The sequence below is a fragment of the Pygocentrus nattereri genome, chromosome 18 (assembly GCF_015220715.1).
Source record: "Pygocentrus nattereri isolate fPygNat1 chromosome 18, fPygNat1.pri, whole genome shotgun sequence".
In the NCBI taxonomy this organism is placed as follows: domain Eukaryota; kingdom Metazoa; phylum Chordata; class Actinopteri; order Characiformes; family Serrasalmidae; genus Pygocentrus; species Pygocentrus nattereri.
This window is the reverse complement of record NC_051228.1, coordinates 26,774,194-26,796,641: the sequence shown is the minus strand read 5'-3', so window position 1 is coordinate 26,796,641 and position 22,448 is coordinate 26,774,194. Positions and strand designations below refer to the sequence as shown.

Sequence of the window (22,448 nt, the reverse complement as noted above, 5' to 3'; positions counted from 1 at the left end):
CGACCTTATCAGCGTTTTGTGATGTTTTGAGTCAGTTTGCTGGACTGAAATACAGTACAACTCTCAAATATTGAGGGATATTGGAAAAGTGCTAGACACTGTCACTTAAGAACCCTGCTTCTTTGTTTGTTTTTAATGATGCCCTGTATTTCTGTCAAGAAGATTGTAGGCTGACATTTTTAAGTACGCCTAAGAGTTACATTAGTTTGCTGGTGAGAGCTTGGGAACACTCTTTGAGATTGATGTGGACTGGTGATGCTGATGTACTGTATAATCTCAAGTATTTGCAAATGTGCAACACATCCTAGTTGCTTATGGCATCTCCTATTAAAGTGCCAAAAAGGTCCCATAATACTCAGCACCAACTTTTGTATGTAAACTAGGAATATGCTACACCATGGCTTTTGGTTTTTTCAATGTATTTGAGGAAATGGCAGTACCTAGCACTTCAGCTCAAATCCAAAGATTCCCAGTCATTTTTCCTGAAGATTTTTTTTACTGAGAAACCTGTAACACTTTACTTGAACCTTGCTACATAACATTGACATAACCATGCTATAAACATGTCATGGCAGTCATTATATGCTGTCAAGGGTTGTGATAATAGATATTGTCAAGTAATTAACAGCATTACAGCAGCATTTACTTCCGGGTGGATAACGTAGGTAGCGCTGCACTGGTGCAAAAGCATTTTATACTAACGTTTTTTTAACCAAGAAACCTTCTTTAAAGTAGTCCTTCCAGGTCAATAAACTCACGCCTTTGTGTGGTTCATTTTTAATCACATAAATATGAACCTGCACCAGCTACACATTTCACTGCAGGTTTTAAAGATTCACTTTAAAAAGTTGTTTTTCCATTTGCACGTTCAAAAACAAGAACATGAACTAACTGAACTTATGGATCTAGTGGTAATTTGTTTTCAATCCACTTGGAACTGTTTATAATAACCACTAACACCAATTTAATGGCCTAACTGGCACTCTAAAGTGGCTAATTTAGCTAGCTAGTTTTTTTGCTGGTAATTTTTTGCTGGGATTGATACTACCTGCTTTTAAAACCTGGAAAACTTGATTTATGTGTTCTGTTTGTATTTACTGGCCTAACTGGCTGCAAGCTATCCACCCGGTAGTGCAGCCAGCATTTATGTTTATAACATCCTTGGTCTATATAAAAGTGCCATGTTACCATTGCTTATTGCATGGATTAAATCATATCATATTTGCTTGGCACATGCTAAATTTTGCTATGTAATCTTAGTTGACATCATAACAATAAATATTGATGCTATTATATTACTAGACATAATCTTTCATGTCAGATATAACATCTGCCCTGAGGTGTTTATGGAATAGTCAATTTTATATAACAGGGTTCAAGTGAATTTACACCAATAAATTCAATGGGTTTTATCTGAAAATTAGAAGATCAAGTGGCCTAATGGCAGATCAGCTTTGAGACTTCCCTTGCACTGATCAGTTTAAATGTTCAGTGACCTTTTTTTTGTCCTTTAAGAACAAAAAAACAAACAATAAAAAATGACATAAATAAAGCCTGTCCTAACAAACCATGGCAATACAGAGGCACAAATAGGCAGCCATCTTCCTGCAAGATCTGTCCAAGTCATGACAGCTGTGCTGCCATCCTCATTTAGACAGTCTAACCTGCCAGTGTAAACAGAGGAGAATGAAAGACACGCCAAGTGTACAATGGTTGTTGTGAAGTTTGAATGCTTCAGTAAGGCCACTGAACATCATGAGAACTGGCAATTGTTTTCAGATATGAAATACCATATATGGATCAGATGTGTTTCCACAAAGAGTAATCTAAGTAAAACTATGCTACACCATTTTATAAAGCTCTAAGAAAGTATCAAATGGTATATTTTGGGGGTGCCCAGGTTTAAGACTGTCTTTTATGTTTTTTCCATAGTTATGCTGTACAATTACCTGGGTTAGTTCTTTCTTTCTTTCATTGTTCACTATGTTCCTTGGTAGAGATTATGTGTTACCATCATTTGTTTTCCCCAAAACATTGTTTGACATATGCTATTCTAGAGACCATTCCACCCTTTCCTCAAATCACGTTCTGCTCTGGGTCCTGAGAACCTGACAGCAAGAGAGTGAGCCATTCTGTGGAAAATAGGTCAGAGAAGACAGAGAAGAGAGAATGTGCTTTTCTCACGTCACAGAGGTGGTGGAGATGCTGTTAGTAACAAGGCGAGGCTGTTTTTTGTTGGAAAGGGAGGCAGAGCCTTGGTGAATGTGCTCCAAGGAAAGAGAAGTCGGAGGAGAAAAGGAGGTCACATGACAGTACAGCACTGGCAGCGTTTTTTCTTTTCGGTACCTGCGGGCGGCGGCTCCTTGGCCGAGCTTTCGTCCTTGCCCTCTGAGGACAGTTCGGTGGCTTCGGAGGGTGGCCGTCCTGAGACCAGGTCGGCAGCGTTGCCGTCGATTGTGGACACGTCAGTGACGGTTTTTTCCCGCAGGGACTTCTCGTCGTCCTCGTCGATGAGCACAATCTCAGCCTTGATGGTGCCATCGAAGCCTAGCAGCTTCTTGCTCTCCTCCTCGTCATCCACGTTGTGATAGCCCATGAAGATCATGGTGACCGGTTTCTCAGCTGTGGCCTCTGGTGGCTCCGTCACCTCACCCTCATAGCTTTGACGCACCTGTCCAGTAGCCTGTGGCTTGCCCTGCTGTCCACGGACCATCTCCTGCTTGGCCTCCTTGTGCACGGTCTGCTCCCTGTAGCTCTGTTGGCCATCTTTGGCCTGTGGACCAGCCGGTGTGACGAGGACATGGGTGCCGTCGGCCCTCTGGTGGCTCTGACCCACGCACCCCATCAGTTCCTCCACCTCATCTGAGCTCCAAGGGTGAACGCCGTTCTCCAGTGTGGTGGAAGCCCCAGAGCGCACCTCATAGATCACCTTACGGCCATCATCGTAGACCTTGACGCCCCGCTGGTGGGCATCCTCAGGGCTGACCGGGGAGGCAGACAGGATTTTGGTGCCACCCGTCTTCAGGTCCTTTTCAACGCTGATTTCCATGGCGTATAATGCTTCAGACAAGGGGGAGAGTGCAGAGGGGTGTGGGTTAATGTCCACTTAGTGAGATTTGTTATGCATGCAGTGTGGCAAGCTGTTATTTCACAAAAGCTGAAAATATTTTTATGCACCACATAATATATTTTTAAAATAGAAATATAGAGGACTCACTCAAATAAAACAGACTTACCATCTTTACTACACTTTTGCCAGCCATTTTGCACAGATAGACATACCAATCACAGTTGTAAGCTAAGTGCTGCTGACCACACCTAACTGCATTCACTTCCTGTACCATTATTTATCTTACTGAAATACAGGAATGCTGAACTCTATACTTCTTATATCATTTTAGGCCTAGTAGTTATGAATTATTTCACAATGTTATCTAGTTACGAGAGTGAGGAAGTGAACAGCAGACACTTGGACATTAAGTGGTTAACACACTGACCAATGACATAAACATAAGCATTACTAGGAACAATTAAATGCAAGGAATGTGAAACAGGATATAAAGGTATGCAGACAGACCCATTCTTCACATATCCGTTAAAATAAAGGAACCTGAGTATGTGTTTATGTGATTAAGAACTCAAACAAACATTTCAAAAAAGCGCAAAAGATGTGAAAACAAAGATAAATCTTGGACCTGAAATTGAAGGCAAATCAATCCGAATTTGCCCTTATAATATGGTCTCCCTGATAATAACTGTTGCTAAATCATTGCTTATTTATACCCTTGTAATCTAAAAAGATTACCCTTGTAAAATAAAAAAATCTAAAAAATCTTACTGTCAATCCAAAGTGAAGCGAAAATATATATATATATATAAATATATATAAAAAAACCTTAAAAGCAAGAACACAGGTCTCTTAAGCAGCTTTACAAAATCCCCATAAAGAAGGCAGCTCATAGATATACTAGTAACTTTTTTCTACATGGTCTGTATGTTACATGTTTGCCCAAGTCTTTAATCCAGTCTGAAGTTTTGATTTCGACACTTCTGAATGAGCATGCTTCTCTTTAGCTCTCCCAGGTGTCGTGTTGACTTGCTGCGCCTCCATCTGTAATCCTCATTACCATGCCAAGTGCTGGCCTGGGCCCAAAACTGGCACCACCCTCGCCCCTCCCACCCCCTCATCAAGCACCTACCAGGTTTCCTTGGGAGTTGGTGGTCCCCCGAAGCTGTGGCCGGAGTTTGGGAGTTCAGCTCTGGGACGTCGGGGATGTGGGAACAGATGTAATTCACTGCATCTGTTGGGCAGAGAGCAAAAGAGGACGTAAAACTGGATCCCTGTGGTCCGAAAAGCACCCCCCACCATTCCCCCCAAACTCACTGATCTGCCCCTCCCCTCCCCACCCCCTCTGCTATACTGAGTATCTCTCTCTCTCTTTTTCTGTCTCTGAAGCAGCTCATTGCTTAGACAGCAAAAGCAGAATGAGAGTATTAGGGTGAAACAATGGCGGCGCTGGGTTGGAGGGATTCCCTGTGAATAGGTGGATCATTGTAAACAAAATGCAGAGTCATTGCCTCTGTGTGTGCAGTTCAATAGTCTAGCTGAGGCAAGAGGGAAATGGGCCAAGGGGCTAATGTGTGCGAGAGGGACCCCAGTGCCTCACAAAGGGGGGGGTATAGGGGCATTTAGTGCGTGTGCTGTAGCATCACACTAGTAGATCCTTCAACAGCAGCAAGTGTCATTAGCAAGGCTCTTGGACTGAAGTGTGCTTAGAGCTTGATTCTATTTTGGATGGTATTTCTAGTAATATAGGTAATGAATAATGCAATTATTTGGCAAAAAAAATGCATCTACAAAATTTTCCCCCTTTAAAAGGTTAGCATTTTAGAAGTAACTGCACACCTAAATCATCATCTCTTCTGCCTAAATCTACATCTGGCCATTAAGTAATCTCAAATAGATTGCTTGTTGTATCTGACACTGTAATGACATAATGTTATCTATAAAAGAACAAAAGTTTAGACGTGCAGACTTCAAGATGACTGCTATACAGCTGTATTAAGCTATGCGGTTTACGTTTGTTCATTTTTAAGTATAATAAATCCAACAGTGAGGCTTTCTATTCAGGCATCAAATAAGCAGATTTGTCTGAGCCCAGTGTGACCCAACAACTCATGTTGGGTTTGGTTGGGTTTGGGCATTATTTCTCAAATATGTGTCGGGTTCAGGTCAAGTTCAAATTTCCCTTTTGGGTTTTTACAGCTCGCCTTCCATTTTTAACATATTTTACCTTGCACTCCCCACATTCTTCGTGACTTTCACTTTTTAAAATTGTTCTGTAATTTGGCACACTGGATTCAACAAGGCCATGCTAGAAAGAATAAAGGGCCCAAAACAGGACAACAAAACCCTTGTATCTAAATTTTCCTTTTGTCTTTTTTAACCATTTTGACAATTTTCCAAAATCAAGCTACCCTTTGACACATACTGTGTTAAAACTTTATGATGAATAGACCGGCAGAAATGGTCTGAAATGACTAGTCTAAAAAATCTGGTCCCATTAACGTTAATAACGAAAGTTAATATATATATTTTTTCTTTTCGTGTAAAGTTAACATTTTGGAAATATCAGATTGTGTTCCAACAGTAAAATATGTTTCTATGCGCAGAGTTTTATAATTAAAGAACAGTGTATCGTGGAAAGTTTATCCAGACTACAAAAAACATTTTTGTTTGTTCAGAAGCATCATTTGCAATATTTAAACTTATTTTTGGACAGTTGATTATTGTAGAATATTTTTTTTTTTTTTTTTTTTGGCTTTTTGGGTATTGGATGTGCCAGTTCAGGTTTGGTTTAAACTCAAAATGCATTGCTGTGTGTTGAGTTTGACTCGGAAACAAAATTCTCGGACTGCATTCAGGTTCAGACCAAAATTTCAGCACTGATTATAGCTTGAAGAGGTTAGTCTCGGTGCGCTTTCAAATGAACTCTGGTACAGTTAAAATATGAACAGGAAATGAACCATAGACAATGAAAGAGACACCACAAAAAATAAACAACTCTCTATTCTCTACAGAGCTTATTTGGTAATTACAAAAGAACATGATCTGATGCTGTTTTGACACATGGATGCATGTATAATCGCTTAATGATCTCTGAATTGGTGATTGTAGATTATGGAATGGATTGGTTTTAAAATGAGGCTGAGGCACTTTCAAAGCCTTATAAAATACTTCATGTACACACATATGTCAATTATATATACTAATGAACCAAGGTTTCCATGTTTTGTAAAAGCAGCAAAGTGCTCAAATTGTGTGTTTTACAATATTAAAGGACCATTGAAGCTTGTTTCAGATTGAAAGACCATATATTATCACAATAATTAGATTCTGTGTCATATTTATCACTTAACATCTCCTATTAATGACTTAGTGTTGAATTTAAATTATTACCTACGATATCATAATTATGACTTGCCAACTCATAACTATGATATAGTTAGTAATAATTATGAATTACTAAATCACAATTCTTCATGTATGACATCTCATTATTATAAGATAACAAGTGATAGTTATGAGATATTAAGTCATAAATATGAAACATGAAGCAAGTTATAATTATGAGGTGTTGTGTCATAATAATGGGACATTTTCTAACTGGTATGTCTGGCTTCCATACAAGAAATACATAAAGCTCACAAGTGCAGTTAAACCAAAGTACAGCATGATTCAGAAAGTTTGTCGGGCATGATCCCAGTTATTGTCACCAAATGTTCATAAAATCTGCCCAGTTGGTTCCAATATGAATTTTGTTTGCATTTTTGGTTCAACATCAACATCAAAGTGTGACTAATAAGTAAGCTTCCATTACACTGTTAGAAATAAACGTACTATGTAGGTACATGATTCATTAATCAAGGTACAAACAATGTAAGTGTACCCTCAAATGTACAGTAATGGTTTTAAGGTCCAATGGTTTACCTTACATGAGTTTTTCTAGGTGAAAAGTAGATATTTTTACCTTTTCATAGCCAAATGTTTTGAAACACAACAGCAAAATAAAAGTCCTGGAGGCGAGGCGGGGTGGGTGGAGTCAGTACAAATTAGAAAATATCATTTCAATGGATTGTGGTACAATTATGTTCCCTGACTAAAGATACTGGGATGTACCCCTGAGGGTACCACCACAGTGACAAGATTGGTACTGCCCCAGTGACAGTGCCGTACCTTTTTTCTGACAGTGTACTTGTTTGCTACAGGTTTGTAGCTCTAGTTCGGAACAGATGAAGCAAATTTTAGATACCAAACATGTCTTGACTGTTTGACTACACTTGAGCTACAGGTAAAGCAAATATTTTTCATAATTAGATTTTTCACCCAAACTATTGCTTCAACACAGAATAATATTAATCCATTTTCATGCTTAGCTGAAAGAATAAGCTGAAACATTGTGCCCGTACCTCCATCTTGGTTCTGCAGACTCTGCAAACAGAAAAAAGAAAGACAGTGTTTTTCTGCTCTGAAATCAGATGGAAGGCATGCTCATACACAGCAAACTTTGTGGTTTGGAACTTGGATTATGGCGTGGATGAAAATGGAAAAGTGCTTCTGTTCTGGCTCAGACTAAATAAAGCTTGCCACATTTTTTCCCCTGTGACCTTCTGGTTTCACATGATGCTGCATCTGTGTTCCTCACACCCACCAGCATGCTACAGTTAGAACACTGCATGTGTGTACTCTCATTGTAATGAGGGCCAGTCAGAACATCTTACTTTCTGTAGGTCTTCGATAGAGCGCTCTGTTTCCCGCAGTCTCTCTCTGAGCACTTGCTCTTTGGTGGAAATTTGCAGTTCTTCGTTCTCCAGCTGTATGATATCTGATTCCAGTCTGCGGAGGACATGAAAACATTCCTTTAATTATAGATATAAAACCACCACCTAAGGCCCTAACTTCACCATCTTTGTTCAAATTTCCATTTGAAGTACTGACAATTTTAACAACAACTCAGTAGCAAAAATAAATGCAAGTCTGGTGACTGATCAGTCAACTGGTGGACATTAATGTGAAGCATCTTACTGAAGCAGCTTCTATTGTATCATCTGTCATATGTTCTGGAAAAAAAGATGTTAGCTTAAAACTGTGTTTTATCAAAACACAAAGGTTGCTTTATCCCAGACAGCAAACATGAGTCAGTCAACCTGCTTGATAAGTTGGCACTACTGTTTGCCACTGCTGGTCCAGCCTTGGACCATCCAGATTATTGTCTTACATGCAGGCTCTAAATAACTTTTCATCTCCTCAAACAGATTTTAAATGCACAGAGACTTTTATTTTAGAAAAAAACTGTATATTATTTAAATATTACTAATAACTGAGAGAAAATAATAATAAAAAAAAGAATATGAGCGATTTGCCTGGCATAAGAAATCTCAGTGTAACTGTCAGAAATGGGAGTGGCTACTCAATTCATGCACTGCCTTTACTCCAGAAAATTGTAGAAAAGATGTTAAAACATTCAATTTAGCCATTATTTCATTTACCCTGACCTTTTTTCTTTCTGTCATATGTGAATGCAGTGTGTCATTAGCATTTTCAGCCTTGTCAGAGAATACAAGAAAGCATTTCTTTGAGTGACACCATACTTAAGAAACTATAATTCCACAGGACTTCATAGAGTTTTCACCGAATTGCTGATTCGCACAGGATTAATAAAACCTGAGATTATTTTTACACCTTGTTTTACAGAAGGTAAAAAGCAGAGGAATCTTTAATGACATGGGAACCCAGAGGCCGTAAAAATGGCTGGCAGGCTGGATTTGGATGGGACTAAAATACTGATAAATGCTGGTAATGATTAGCCATTAAACAGGGCTTTACGATATAATATGCCTGAGATTTTGAGGGGTCAAAACCAAAAAGATCTTACTCTAAAGACTACTGTGGTACCAATGTATAAGGCACGAAGGCACGTTTTCAACAGATGTAGCAATGGTTACATTTTAATTTTTGGTTAGAATTGCCCTTTAAATTCCAAAGGGGTGGGGGAGCTGTGACACTGCGTATTCAAGTGTGTGTAGGACTGGGCTAGCACAAATGTCATTTTTCCAGTCTGATACATTATATGCTGCTGTTCTCCCGGCCTGTGCAGTCTGTCATCATCAAGTGAGCTCTAGTGTGCATAATAACAGTCCCTGTAATTCTTCAAATACCACTCTTTAAAGAAGAACGATCCTGCCTGCATTCAGAATGCAGTTTAAACTTCAGTGAGTCAGAAGATGGATCCCACGCTTGTCTCGTTAGCATGATTGCTATTCAGAGGGCATTTACAGTTTTCAGTCTCAGCTCCAGCTGTGAGCTCACTGGACAGAATCCAAAGTCCATATTTGTCAAACAGCGAAGGCTCAGAATGCTGATGTGCTGTCCACGTCTTTAGCTGTCCACAGACTTGTATTTATTGGAAAGCAGAAACCCAAAATGATTCCAGAGCTGTTGGACTAATACAATTTCACATTTCCCGTTATAAAAGCCTCCATAAATGGTCTTATGCTTGCTCATAACTAGGCCCACTTGCTTACACAGAACTAGAAGAGAAAATTGCATTTGTGCTCAAGGTGAAGACACACACCACAAGCATACTAAACACTCTTACTTATTCAGATGAGCGCTGTCCTCTGGGACACACTGCCAGACTGCATTTCTTCTGGCTGCTCTTCGTATTAGGCTAGCTCACGCTGCGTTCCATTGACACATAAATCAGCAAACTGTATATTCTGTATTGCTTAGTGTAAGATTGGATAATAGAAATCTCTAATAAAAGGGAAAGGTCTGCAGTTGTGCAGACAATGACAGAAATTTTCAATGTGTTTTAAAGTAAACTGCCAATCTTATTGTCGTTATTGGGTTCCTCATGTATCTGCTTTGTTAACAACTTTTAGCAGCCACGGTCCTCACTAGAGATGTGCATTCTGACTAGCTTTGATATCTGAGTATACATGACAGTTTGGTTCAGAAGAAAAAAGGGGATTTAGCCAAAAATAATAGCTGATAATAATGAGCTACAACTAGAGCTAACAGTACAGTGTTGGATGCTGTTGAGCACTTATTCTCTTCTATGGAGGTCTTTCCTTCACAGTGAATGATGGGACAACATGTTTGCTTATCAGAGAAATATCTTGCCATTGTTTCTTTACCTAGCCTACATCAGCTGCAGTAGATAGCCTTGTTAGCAATAAAGCCACACTACCTCTGACGTCTCGATCATGTCCTAGGCAATACTCTCTTGTTAAGGCACTCCTGTTTTGTAGTAGCCACATGTTATATAATTTACATAAATACTTGACAGTATTATTAGGCCCAATCTCATTTCACCCCTACAACTTAGCCCTTAGCCCTCCATTTTGCGCCATCACGTCTGGTGGTATGGTGTCCTGATTTTTGTTGATGTAGAGGGGTCAGGCAAAGTATTGGGGCAGCATGGTCCTCCAAACAGGTTTTTTCGGAGACACAATCCAACAGAGTGGTATGAGAGAAATAGAAAAACCAGCAAGATGGCTGTGCAAGTGACCAAAGAAACCCATAAATGTGGGTATTTTCTCTGTTAAAATTTACAATAACCATTGTATTATCTTAGTTTGGTAGCAGGCTAGCTAAATTTCTTGTTCCACCTTAAATGACCCAGTAGTACTGACGTATGACACACCAGAATGTAAGTGTTACTCCATTCAAGGTGGAACAGGAGAATTCGATTGAGGAGCTGGTGACTTCAGCTTCATATCACTGAAGAATTAAGGGTGGGTGATAATAAATAATTGTCCTCTTTGAAGGCATATGATGCCCTAAATGTAACTAAAGCCCAGCAGTGAGGATGCTGAGCACACAAGAGGCTGTTCAATGTGATAACTTTAAGCTCAAAGATATTCATTAATTCACTGACATATGTACCGTCCTCTACGTTGCTATCATTGAGATTTGCTAAAAGGTCAGGAGAAATAGACAATGAGCACCACTCACCTCTGTAGCATGGTGAGTAATGCTCTTTCATGCAGAACTATGATGTTATGTCACTTTAAGCACTGGTTTTAGCATATAAAGCCTTTGCTAACATTTCAAATGTTCACATGGGCTGAGAAGGAAGAACCAAACCTACTGGACCTTTTTAAGTAGAAGTTTCCTTAGTATGAAGTATGATGCAATGTTGCACCAGCCATAACAGCATGTATAGAGATTGTAGAAGCTGGTTGTTGAAACTGGTGTTTTATGACAATGCTCCACTGCCTGTACACAGCCTTAATACATAAAATTACTGTTTTACTGAATTGTTAGCCTCTATATATTTTCTGTGTCTTGCCATTATGGAATGTAACACATACCTGAATGGTGATATCAGTGTTTGAAAACTGGCATCTGTAAAAGTCAACTGTAGTATTCTAATCACTGTGCACATTCCAAGCATCTGCCCTATCTTTGTCGCAAACCTAACATTTCTGTCATATGAAACAATATGTCTTACTAGTAGAGCTGACGAAACATTGTCAACAATGACATCAGCCAAACATTCTGATTGTCAATGTTATGATAATTCTTTATGCCTGATGCTTTCTCAATGAAAAATGCCACAGAAACTCCAAACATTACAACCATGCCACTCAATGAGTTGGTTTGCTGCATGAAAGGCCATATAGACCACCAGAGAGTGCAAACATGAATGAGATCCATTCCCTTTAAAAGGGACATGCATGCACACATTCTTTCATTTTCCCAGAGGAGCAACATCTCGCTCATTCTCAATGCTGGCAGCCAATGAGGAAGGCAGCGACTGAGGAACCCACTCTGCCTCCACCCAAGTGAATTTCCTGCTATTGTTTCCATCACTGAGGTTACAGGCTCCACAATAACAAAGGCCAAGGAGCCTTCCCACGATTCCTAACAATCCATCTCCAAAACCAGCACCCAGTATCTAAGAATACACAGATAAAAGATTACCACAAATGGCTCAAGATGTGGCATTGTCAGAGCGTCTCGACTTTGATTGGGCTCAGATATAGCAGTGCTAAAAAGACTTCACTACAATTTTGAGCTTTAATTTGAGACAGCAGTGCTTCAAAGCAAATGTACACAATTTTGCATGCACATCAAGTGTAATCTCCCAGCCATCACATGTTCATTGTTCTTTAGTTTTACACTACTGTAGCTGAGTAATGTTGTTAATCTCAGATAGACTTGCTTATGTGGTTTTTGACACTACATGACATATGTTTATCTATAGAAAGGCCAAGGCACGCTTATTTTATGTAGGAATAGCTCAGCCAATACTGCAATTTTAAGGAGTAACACTTTTTTTAGGTATATGATGTACTTTTGTCCATTTTTCTAGATAACAGTGTGTAAGAAACCACACTAGCATATCTAATTAAGAAGACAATGATTAAGCAATTAGCTGTTAGCCAGCTTAAAAAAAATAAGTGGTTATTTTGGTAAAAAAAAAGTACAATTGTGACAAACACCTTTGCTTTGAAAAGACAGTCTGCAAAAGTGAAACTAAGCAAAATAATAACCATTCCACAAATGTCAATAGCAATGAGGCTGCTAGTGCACAAATAACACTTCAGTGGCCAGGGGGCAAAAGGAATGATGCTACTTCTTGGAGAACTCTACTCATTTTAAGCTGATAACAGAGATACATATTTCAATTGTGTTCTGCCAGCAATGGACAAAAATCCTCTTCAGCATTGGAAAGTGTGTAATAAGCTTTGGGCCTGCTGGTGGCCTGTTAGTCCTCTACAGACAACACACTTAATGCACATTAATACACAGTTATAGTTTGTTTCTTGATTTTAACATATTGTGGAAAAAACAAAATATGACACATTTTTTATTTTGTTTTATTTTTTGCAATATGTTAAACTAATTTTTGTAGAATGCACTAAAACTTGTAGAAAATACCACATTGTTCCTAGTAGAGAACTTATGTCAGTGTACAAAATCTGTAATCTGACTGGGGATGTTCTGCATACAGTTTAAATGATCATTACTTGTTAGCTACAATAGCCTCGTAGCTTCAGTGAAAAACTAAAGAAATAAACCTCTGACAGTGAACACGTCTTGACTGATAGACTGCATTTGCAGAATGGCGCCAATTTAGTGAAGAACTATTGCTTTCAGAAGCTGTATATCTGCAAACTGCCATGTATCTGTGCAGCTCTAGTCAGTGGACAGTTATCATCCCTGTCACACAGATCAAGCGATGAGGCTTGTTTCCAGCCTTTTGGCATGATGCAGTATTCATTAGCATGCGACAAATCACACTGACCCACAGCAGAGCAGAAGGGAACATGGTGTTACAATAGGCAGGCCTGTGAGCAAGAACACACTGTACTGCATTTACGTCCGGCTCTTTACAGCCGCCCCAGGAACTGCAGCCCTTAAACACATGGGATAAAAGCTACACAGGATTTAGGAAGACTCTATGTTCACATCAGCTGTGCTGGACAAGCTCCATGAATCTTGAAGAGATAACACAATTCAGAAATGTCACTTTCCTCATGCAGCTACTGTATAATAAACTACGTCACTGTACATACTAGAAGAATGAAATCACCACATTTACAGTGTTGTTTAATCTGTACATACCACTTAATTTTACATACAGAAGAAATCTGCAGACATTTTTAGGACTTTTTAATGTTGCATTTTTTGCATATTTTATCATTATTTTATGTTTATGGTTTTTTTAAAAGCTTTAATGAAAGTTTTTTATTATTTTTTCCCTTACATCCTCTTTATTTGTTACTACAATTGTGAGCTACAGTCAAGACAGACGCCATTTTCAGTCATATGCAAAAGTCTGAACACCCCTGGTCAAATTAGCTTAGTTTTGTTGAGTGAAAATAAATTAAATAAACACTAATTATATAGTTAAATATGGTATTGTTCTGAAACTTTAGTGCAGCATTTTTACTTTTTTCGTAGGTTTAAAATTTGGAAACTATAAAACATAAGTTATAAAATATGCAATGAACTCTGCTAAGGCTGCATTTTTATTTAGTTTTTTTCTAAAGTGTTACATTCTGCAGCTAAACACTAATCTCTGTAGAGGATGTGCTAACAATTTTTTAAAAATCAACAAAACATGTAAGCTGACCAGGGGTGCCCAAACTTCTGCATACGACAGCACAATAAAAACAGAAAAAACCTTTGTGGCTCTAATGTGCTCCTTATATCATTGGATTTGATTAACACTCCGAGCTTAGTTTAAGAGTTTTCAGATAAGACTGCCTTCTCTGTTACGTGCTTTATTGTTTTACATGAAAACAGGTTGTTCTGCTTTGTAACTTCATTATCTTTTTTCCACATCATTACATCATTCGCAGGGCACTCCTTGGTAGCCTGAGAGGTGGTGAGGGAATAGTTTCAATGACTCAACTGAAGGTTTGGCTGGGCCAGTGAAAGAGGAAATGTCTCACCCTTGTAGTTCTGTTTTTTTCTCCAAGTTGAAAGTGTTTTGTTTTTTTATACTGTAGGCCTTTGAATTGTTATTAGATGAAATAACTGTTTGTTGTTTTTTTCATGACTCAAATAATACAATCGTACAATAAAGCTCTATAAATTACACTTGAATAATTAGTACAAAGATGTTTGTTATGTTAGTCATCTCCTGATTTCAGAACAAAACACTGAAAACAAACTTTCTTGCAGCATTAAAATAGCAGAAGCTCTTTCATGCCCTCTAGTGATGAATTGAATCAGGTGCAACAACATTAGTAGCATCTGACCTTTGCTGAGCTTGAGGCAAAAATAACAATAGAAATAACCTCGGCTTCAGGATACGAAGCATAGTTCTCACTCTATACATTCTTTTACATTAACTATTCCTTATATCATTCAAACTCAAGCTTAGATTAATGATGCTGTAGGAATGACATTAGTTGAATGTGAAACAGGTGGAGACATGCATGCTTTATTACAGTTTATTTGCCACAAAGTTTAAATAACCTTGCACTATCTGAGGGCACTTAGTCTCAGTGGTACTGACACAGCCAGCCAGAGCCGGAGCCACAAAGGCAGCCGCTGAATCTCTAATTCACAACTTGCAGAAAATAAAGGAGAGACAAGGAAACTGCTCAATCAGCACATTGTATGTCTCCCTCCCTGACTGTAAATAGGACCACTGTGATTCCTTCAAAGCCTCTGTAAGGCCTAATTGTGCACTGGTGAAGGCTGGGATTGTGTAGGGTTGGTCCAACACATGCTGTATATTATCTTTAATAACTGCTTAAGCAGCACTTCCTACCAACACAGCATGCTCCCTGTACAGTGCTGTAAAGGCCCGGTGTCGAGCTGGAGCCAAACAGCATGCTGCATGCATTAGCGCCTGAGTATTGCATTGAGTATTGTATTGTACTGAGTACTACTCTGGTCACTCTGCTGGCCACTTTGCTATGGTTATGTATTGAGGTATTTGGTTATTATTCCTTGACATAGTAAACATGCACAACCTGTATCGTCCCACACTAAACAGTAAACAGGCACATGGCTACATTTTTATCTCTTTGCTTTTTGAAAAAATATTGAAAAACTTCAAAACATATGCAACATCCAGAGAGTTAATACTTGAGTCTTTATTACAAAATTTTCATTTATTCTCATTATTAGCTGCAAACATTGCATTTTACAAAACTAAACCCTATTAAAAACTTGTCAGGTTCAATATGCTTTAAATAAATAAAAAAAACAAAACATTTGCCCTGCAGAGAAACCTTCATTAAACATGATGTTTCAAAAGGTGAAACAACTCAAAACAGTTGGTTAGTCAGTAGTTTATGTAGCAGGTGCACTAGCTACCAAAATAACTAATCCAGCAGAAACTTTAATACGTTTTGAAGGAATGTGAACTGTAACATTATTAAAACCTCAGCCAGCTTAGCTGAAAACTTCTGAAATGCACTGATTAGCGTGATTGATCACCGAGTTATTTTACCTCTTTCTTTTAAACACATTTGCGGTTTGTGCTTTATTACATCTGTCAGATTGAACCTGCCTGTCTGGGGACCCTTTTGCCTCATTATTTAGTGCATCCAATGGAAAGCACATCACATCTATCTAACTTGATCACATACTGTTACACAGCTAAGAGAATGACCATGCTATTTTTCACAACAGCAAAAGACTGTTTATCAAACACACCATGAACTGAACATCGCATTATAGCAATTACAGGCAGTCATTTGGCAGTAACCAAAAAATGTATCTCTCAGTTTCATTACAGGATTAACTATATAAAGAAAATGTTGCTTTGAAATACCAAAACATGTTAAAGGTATTAGTGTCTTCCAGAATGCATCATTGATTACTGCCATGTTTTTACTGTAGACCATGTTTTACTCTGTCTTTACAGAGTACAGTTTTGCTGAAAATACAATCTTTATATTTTTGGCACATTTTTGGCATTTCTATGCATTAAATCAATAGTCTGAAGTGTAGATTTGAAGGTGTCAATACAAAATACAACTTAAATTTGATTTATTGTGTAATTACATGTATAATTGCACAATTATATATGAATAGAATAACCAAAAAATTATATTATTTCTCTATCTCTGATCTGTGATCGCACATTTTGTCCAGTAAAGGCTCACTATGAGAAGGCTGTAGGAGAAAGGCTTCTCTGAGGTGACACTAAGAGACCTCATTTGTTCCATGTGTTCCTACATTTTGGTTCGTATCCTACAGGGGGCGCCACTTACCCCTATGACTCTCATAACCTTTGTCCAGAATGCCCCTTTCATTTTCCACAGTGCACAAGAGGTCATCTTCTGCTGGACTCATCTGGCTGTGGAGGGTCCATGACATCATGCAGGCTCCAATCCCACTCATGCTTCCCGAACAACTTCTCCCTCTTCCTGTCTGCTGTGACATTAGTTCCAGTTGGCTCTGATTAGTGAGAGTGGGCACTGGGAATGGCTTCCCCCACATTACATCATTATCTGGAGCATTAGGGGGGGGAAACAGAGAGCTTCTTTGCTTCTTTTAAGTATGGTCTGAATGAAGGGTTAAACTGTAGTGTTCTGGAAATAGCACTCCTAGCACTTTGTCAGAGTTTCCTTTTTTCCGTTTTATCTGCAAAGTGATTGAACTGCATCGTTAATCATGTTTACTATCACAGTCTCACAGAATAAATAGGATTAATCAAGTTTCACAGAAAAAATTGAGACCAAAACAATATGCTGTTGGTTCTCCATGTGGGAATTTGGAGGCCAATGCAATAATCTAAACTGTCCCTCAAACTATTCGCAAACAATGTGTGCAGTGTAGAAGGGAGTATTGTCCTGCTGAAAAAGGCCCCTGCCAATGGGGAATGCTATTGCCATGAAGGGTCCCTTGTCACTAAAGATGTTTAAGTAGGTGGCATGTGTCAAACTGATGAATGCCCGGATGAATGTGTCCCCATGAATGCCCGGAACAAGGGTTTCCCTGCAGAATATTGCCCAGAGCATCACACTCCCTCCACTGGCTTGTCTTCTTCCCACAGTGCATCCCAGTACCATCACTTCCCCAGGTTAACAGGGCACATGTATCTGGACCATCCATATGGTGTGCAAGTAAACAGAACTTACTGGACCAGACGACCTTCGTCTGTTGCTCCAAGGTCCTATTCTGATGCTAGTGTGCCAACTGTAGGCTCTTTGATGGTGGACAGGGGCTAACATGGGCACTCTGACTGGTCTGCAGCTATACAGCCATGTATATAGCAGGGTGAGACCCACTGTGTATTGTGATGCATTCCTTCTGTAACCATCATTAAACATTTTATGATTTACGCCGCAGTAGCCCTTGTTTTAAAAAGTTACTTTCCAGGCTCTATTAAAATTGTGAGTTAAATTAACTTCTAACTGTTAGAATCTGTCTCTTAAAATGTGTTGACTTAAGATGTGTTCTGCTACAACAAAGAAAAGTCCTTTCTGCATTAAACAGCCTGCCCTCAATTATCCATGCCAAAGCAGTTGTAGTTTTTCTAAAAGTTACTCTCACCTTTTAAGATACATCATTATGAGGGAGTGTTTTAGGTCTTAAAACCAGACAATCTCGTTTAAGAAGCTATTCTTGCACCACTGTAGAAGGCAATTGGGCATATTCACAACAGATAAAGCAATAGGTAAATGTGTCATTTTAGTGTCCCATTAACTTATCGAAACACCAATCTGATCTATTGAATAAGGTTTCTGACAGTGTTCAGTAGTGCCTATGGAACCTCACAACAGTTACTACTAAAGATTGCATGGAGGAGCATGGATAGGTAAATTCATAAACTTCTTCCACCCTGATGTCAAGAGTTCCCCCACCCTCAAAATTCCACTTTAACCCCTGGTCTGAGAGTGCTGATCTAAGATCAGTGAACTCTACTCCAGTTCCAGACGGAAACTGGTCTGGGATCAGCACACAGTCGCTATCACTGACTCTAAACTTCACCCACAGAGCATTAACCGCAGGGACATGAGCAGCAGAATGAGCCTGCATTCCCACGGCAGCACAGGGACAGGCACATTTCTCAACGCTGCTATCCAGAGCCCAGATTGAACATGGCTCTGGGGATAATTTCCAGGACTTTCATTAACAGCAGAGACAGATATAATTATTGGCAGTTAAGCTCAACCAATGTACACAATATGGGGCTATTTGAAAGAGATAACTGGAAGATTAAGGGCCCAACAACCTCCATAAATAAAGTAGCTGAAGCCAAGTCACTGTCAGCAGAATCACTACGTGTTTATGTGAACACAACAAATCTGGATCTTCACTTCTGAAAGCTATGACTCACTCCACTCATAAGTACAACATAAAACTTTTGGCAGCTCTTTAAAGTAGTAGAAATTCAAAACAAAAATAAATTCCACATTTGTTACATAGCAGTAACCTTTTATTTTAACATAGAGACTCCAAAACAGAGCAAGATTAATTTACAACTTGAAAACCTAAACCAAAATCACATATACATGAGTAGATGACGCTTGTTTCTGTACACATCTGATATGTTTATTAAAACAGGTTTTTAAACCATCAATTTTTCCCTCCTGTTTCAATGGTAAAGGTGACATTAAACACTCCAATTCACCATATTAGGAGCTCATGTCACACAGTAGTGTACACCAAGTCCAAAAGATAAACAGGGCAGACTGCAATTTTAGGGGTCCAAGCACCTACCATGCTAAAAGTCCACTGATGATTTAGAGTTCTTCATGTTCATCTTCTGACATCTTTAGTGTAATTTAAAGTCTACATTTTATGGCCAAGTATGATGGTCAATAGGACTGCCTAGATACAACATTTGCTGCTTCCAGCTATGCTTGAAATGCATCATTTCTGCTAGTACAAGTTGGATTCTGATCTATCACCTTCCTCATGGATTCCAGCCCATACTTTATTAGATCCTACCCTTAGTTTACATATTAAATGCATTCATGTAATGATCTGTGAATATGTATTAAGAAAAATCATAATATTGTCTACGAACAGTTTGATATGTACAACCTTATGAGCCCATAACCTATTTTAAATATTCTATAATATTTACATTATACATTTTCCAACTGTTTTTATCCTTTAAAATGAAATGCTGTTTTAGGAAGTGGAAGTCCTGTATTCAAAAAGCAGTCCTGGCTGAAACACTCCTTAATGTATATAGCAGAGCTAAACTGCTATAGGCTGAATAGACAGGTGTGTGTTTTGTGGCAACACAAAAACAAACAATTCAAAATGGACTGTTTTGAAGCTTAGATTTTATACGTGGACTAGAAAGTGAACTGTACATTTTGAACCTTAAACTATATTTACATACAACAACAAATGTTAGTTTGTCCAATGTTAAGCTATAGTTTCAAACCTACTAATTGAGTTTTTCTAGCATCTTTAACTTGCAAAGCCATTTCGTGGTTAAATACAATGCTTGACAGGATTACCTCTATTCCACATGTGTTGCCTCTGGCTGTGTTTTTAATTACTGTTCTAGCAAATACTTTTATTATTCTGGTAAAACTCATTATCAAAGTCATTAGTGTACACTGAGTATCTATGATATGCCTTCTGATAAGAAATACAATTACTAGACCTAGCCTGCTCTATCTGCAATTTTCAGTCAAAAGCTGTGCTAAAACTGTAAAGAGCTGCAACACATTTTCACTTTTTATGCTGCTGCAGCATGTATACCATAAGGGTGATCTGTTATTTTGAAGGAACTGGGGCATATGAGCTGCAGTATGGATACTTTCTTTTACTTATCTTGAGGCTGAAAAAAATCTCCTTTTTTGCTTAATCAACAACATCAAACCACTGAAAAGTATTTACAAATACACTTTCTGCAACTTCTTTCTCCAAGAGCTCTCAAGAACTGCTTGGATAAATAACATAGCAAGCCGTTTTAAAAGCAGCCTCCATTTTTCCACCTCTGTGTCTCTATCAGGGGTAAAAAGTATCTTGTTGTGCTGTCATTTATTTTGGGGACCATGTGGCCACTCCCTCTGCATCATTCCACTGACAGCATTTTATTCGTCAGTCCTTCTGGCAGAGATGACTAGGCACACACTTACTCCTCCCAGGCCAGGAACAATTACCTGCCAGCCCACAAAGCAGAGGCAGTGGTTCAGCCCTGCCCAAGAGACCAAAATACCAGCTTCACTGAGAAAGGCGAGCCAAGAGCCCAAGGACGATTGCTTTTTTAAGTGACCACCAAGTGAGAGCACTTGGGTGTTTTTATACTCCAAAATAGAAGCTACTCCTGAAAGACTGAAATGATCCTATTGAAATGATGCAGAATGGTTTAATGTTCTTTAGATCATTTAATGAATGAAAATGTTTTTTCTTTAATCTACATAGAACTGTCACTCTGATTATTGTGTTTTATGCAAAAATTCCCTATTCTCTCAGAATTATTAATATAACACATTTTGTATTCAAAGAATAACACACAACTCAGCGCTTGGACCTGCTCATTGCCACTTGCAGTTATTTTTTGTTTTGTGTTCTGTGTTTTGTTCCTTACTTTGGTGGGTGTTTACATATAGATCAGTAAATAGGAATGCTTCAGTTTAACGCTGTTGTTTTCCGCACATTATGCCATAACTTTGCACTATATTTATGTTTAGAAATGCATAGGATGTGTAGTAATGTGTCCATTTATAATGTTTATAAAATGTCCATTGATTTTATTATGATACACAATTTGCTCCCCAGGAATCAATACAGTCCATCCATCCATCCATCCATCCATCCATCCATCCATCCATCCATCCATCCATCTTACTAGATAGCTGTTTTTTTTTTTTTACAATGCTTTAGGTAACTAAGGTTCTAAGCAAACATCCCTGACATACAGTGCTGTGTATAAGTCAGGGACCACCCTACATATATTTAATTTCCAGTCAAAATAGCCATTAAGTATTTCAACATAAGGAAAAAAAAATAGAAAACAAATATTTTGCATAAAATTACACAAATGCCTAATCAACTGAACATAATATCACACTTTTCAGTTTTTCAAAGAAAGCTACAGGGATCATTTTTCACACCATCAAAGTTCAGTCTTAGAAGTTGGTTGCATTTTCTCAGTCCACTATTCTGAGAACACCAGCAGCTTCTTTGTTTGATTTGCAGCTGTTTTTCTTTTGCTTATTTCCTCTTCTCAGTGAGGCTTCTTGACAGCTACACATCCATTTAGACTTATAGCGCTGAGTTATCTTCTCAAGTGGAAAGATGGACAGAAATGCTTGTAATTTTTTTCAGATTTGAAGCAAGAGTGGAGCTTGATCTTCTGCTCAAAGATGAGACTTTTATGTAGAGCTTTGGTCACCTACCATGTCTTGCCTGGTTGTTAAGTGTTCCATTTTCTCTGTATCGCTTAATAACGAAGACTGTTTTGTTGCCACTTTACATTTGACTTTCTACTTCCTCATACATGTGTACACTGCTTTCCTCAGAAATATCTCCTGAAAAATGTACAATTTATACTATATTCTACATTTTGACTGGAAATCGGATAAATAATGGGTGGTCTCTGAATTTATGACAGTACTGTACATAGTGCTGTATGTAGTGCACAATTAGTGTAGAGTTTTAACAAGTAAATGTGACATCATTTTTCAACACGTGAAATGCTCAATTCAGCAACCTAAACTGTTCCCCTAAAACAAATCGAAATCCTCAGCAATTGTTGGTTTAAGATGTGATCTCATCCTATTCCTGTTCACCTTAGGAAATAAGTGAGTGTACCCAGTGCAGATGTTTTCCAAAGATACACCCTGAGATGAAAGGAAATCCCTCCCAGGAATGATAGTAATCTCAACTTTGAATCACTTGCTTCCGAAGTGTGACATTACTGAAAGGCCAGTGAACTAGCAGTGAGGTCATAAAGTGTCATAACAACCCAAAAACAACACATCATGTCTTTGGA

The 22,448-nt window shown here is 38.5% G+C and overlaps 1 protein-coding gene across 4 annotated transcripts in view; it reads right to left on the bottom strand.

Moving 5' to 3' along the window:
* Window positions 1-22,448, bottom strand: part of palm2akap2 (PALM2 and AKAP2 fusion) — a 141,636-nt gene that overhangs the window by 64,528 nt on the left and 54,660 nt on the right. For 3 of the 4 annotated variants that reach the window (XM_017719754.2, XM_017719753.2, XM_017719755.2), the window contains 4 exons: window positions 7,783-7,897; window positions 7,471-7,492; window positions 4,200-4,301; window positions 2,347-3,060 (listed from right to left, as the gene is read on the bottom strand). In XM_017719754.2, the coding sequence (XP_017575243.1) occupies window positions 2,347-3,060; window positions 4,200-4,301; window positions 7,471-7,492; window positions 7,783-7,897 (953 nt within the window). The remainder of the gene's footprint in view (window positions 1-2,346; window positions 3,061-4,199; window positions 4,302-7,470; window positions 7,493-7,782; window positions 7,898-22,448) is intronic. The other variant, XM_017719756.2, reaches the window with a different exon arrangement.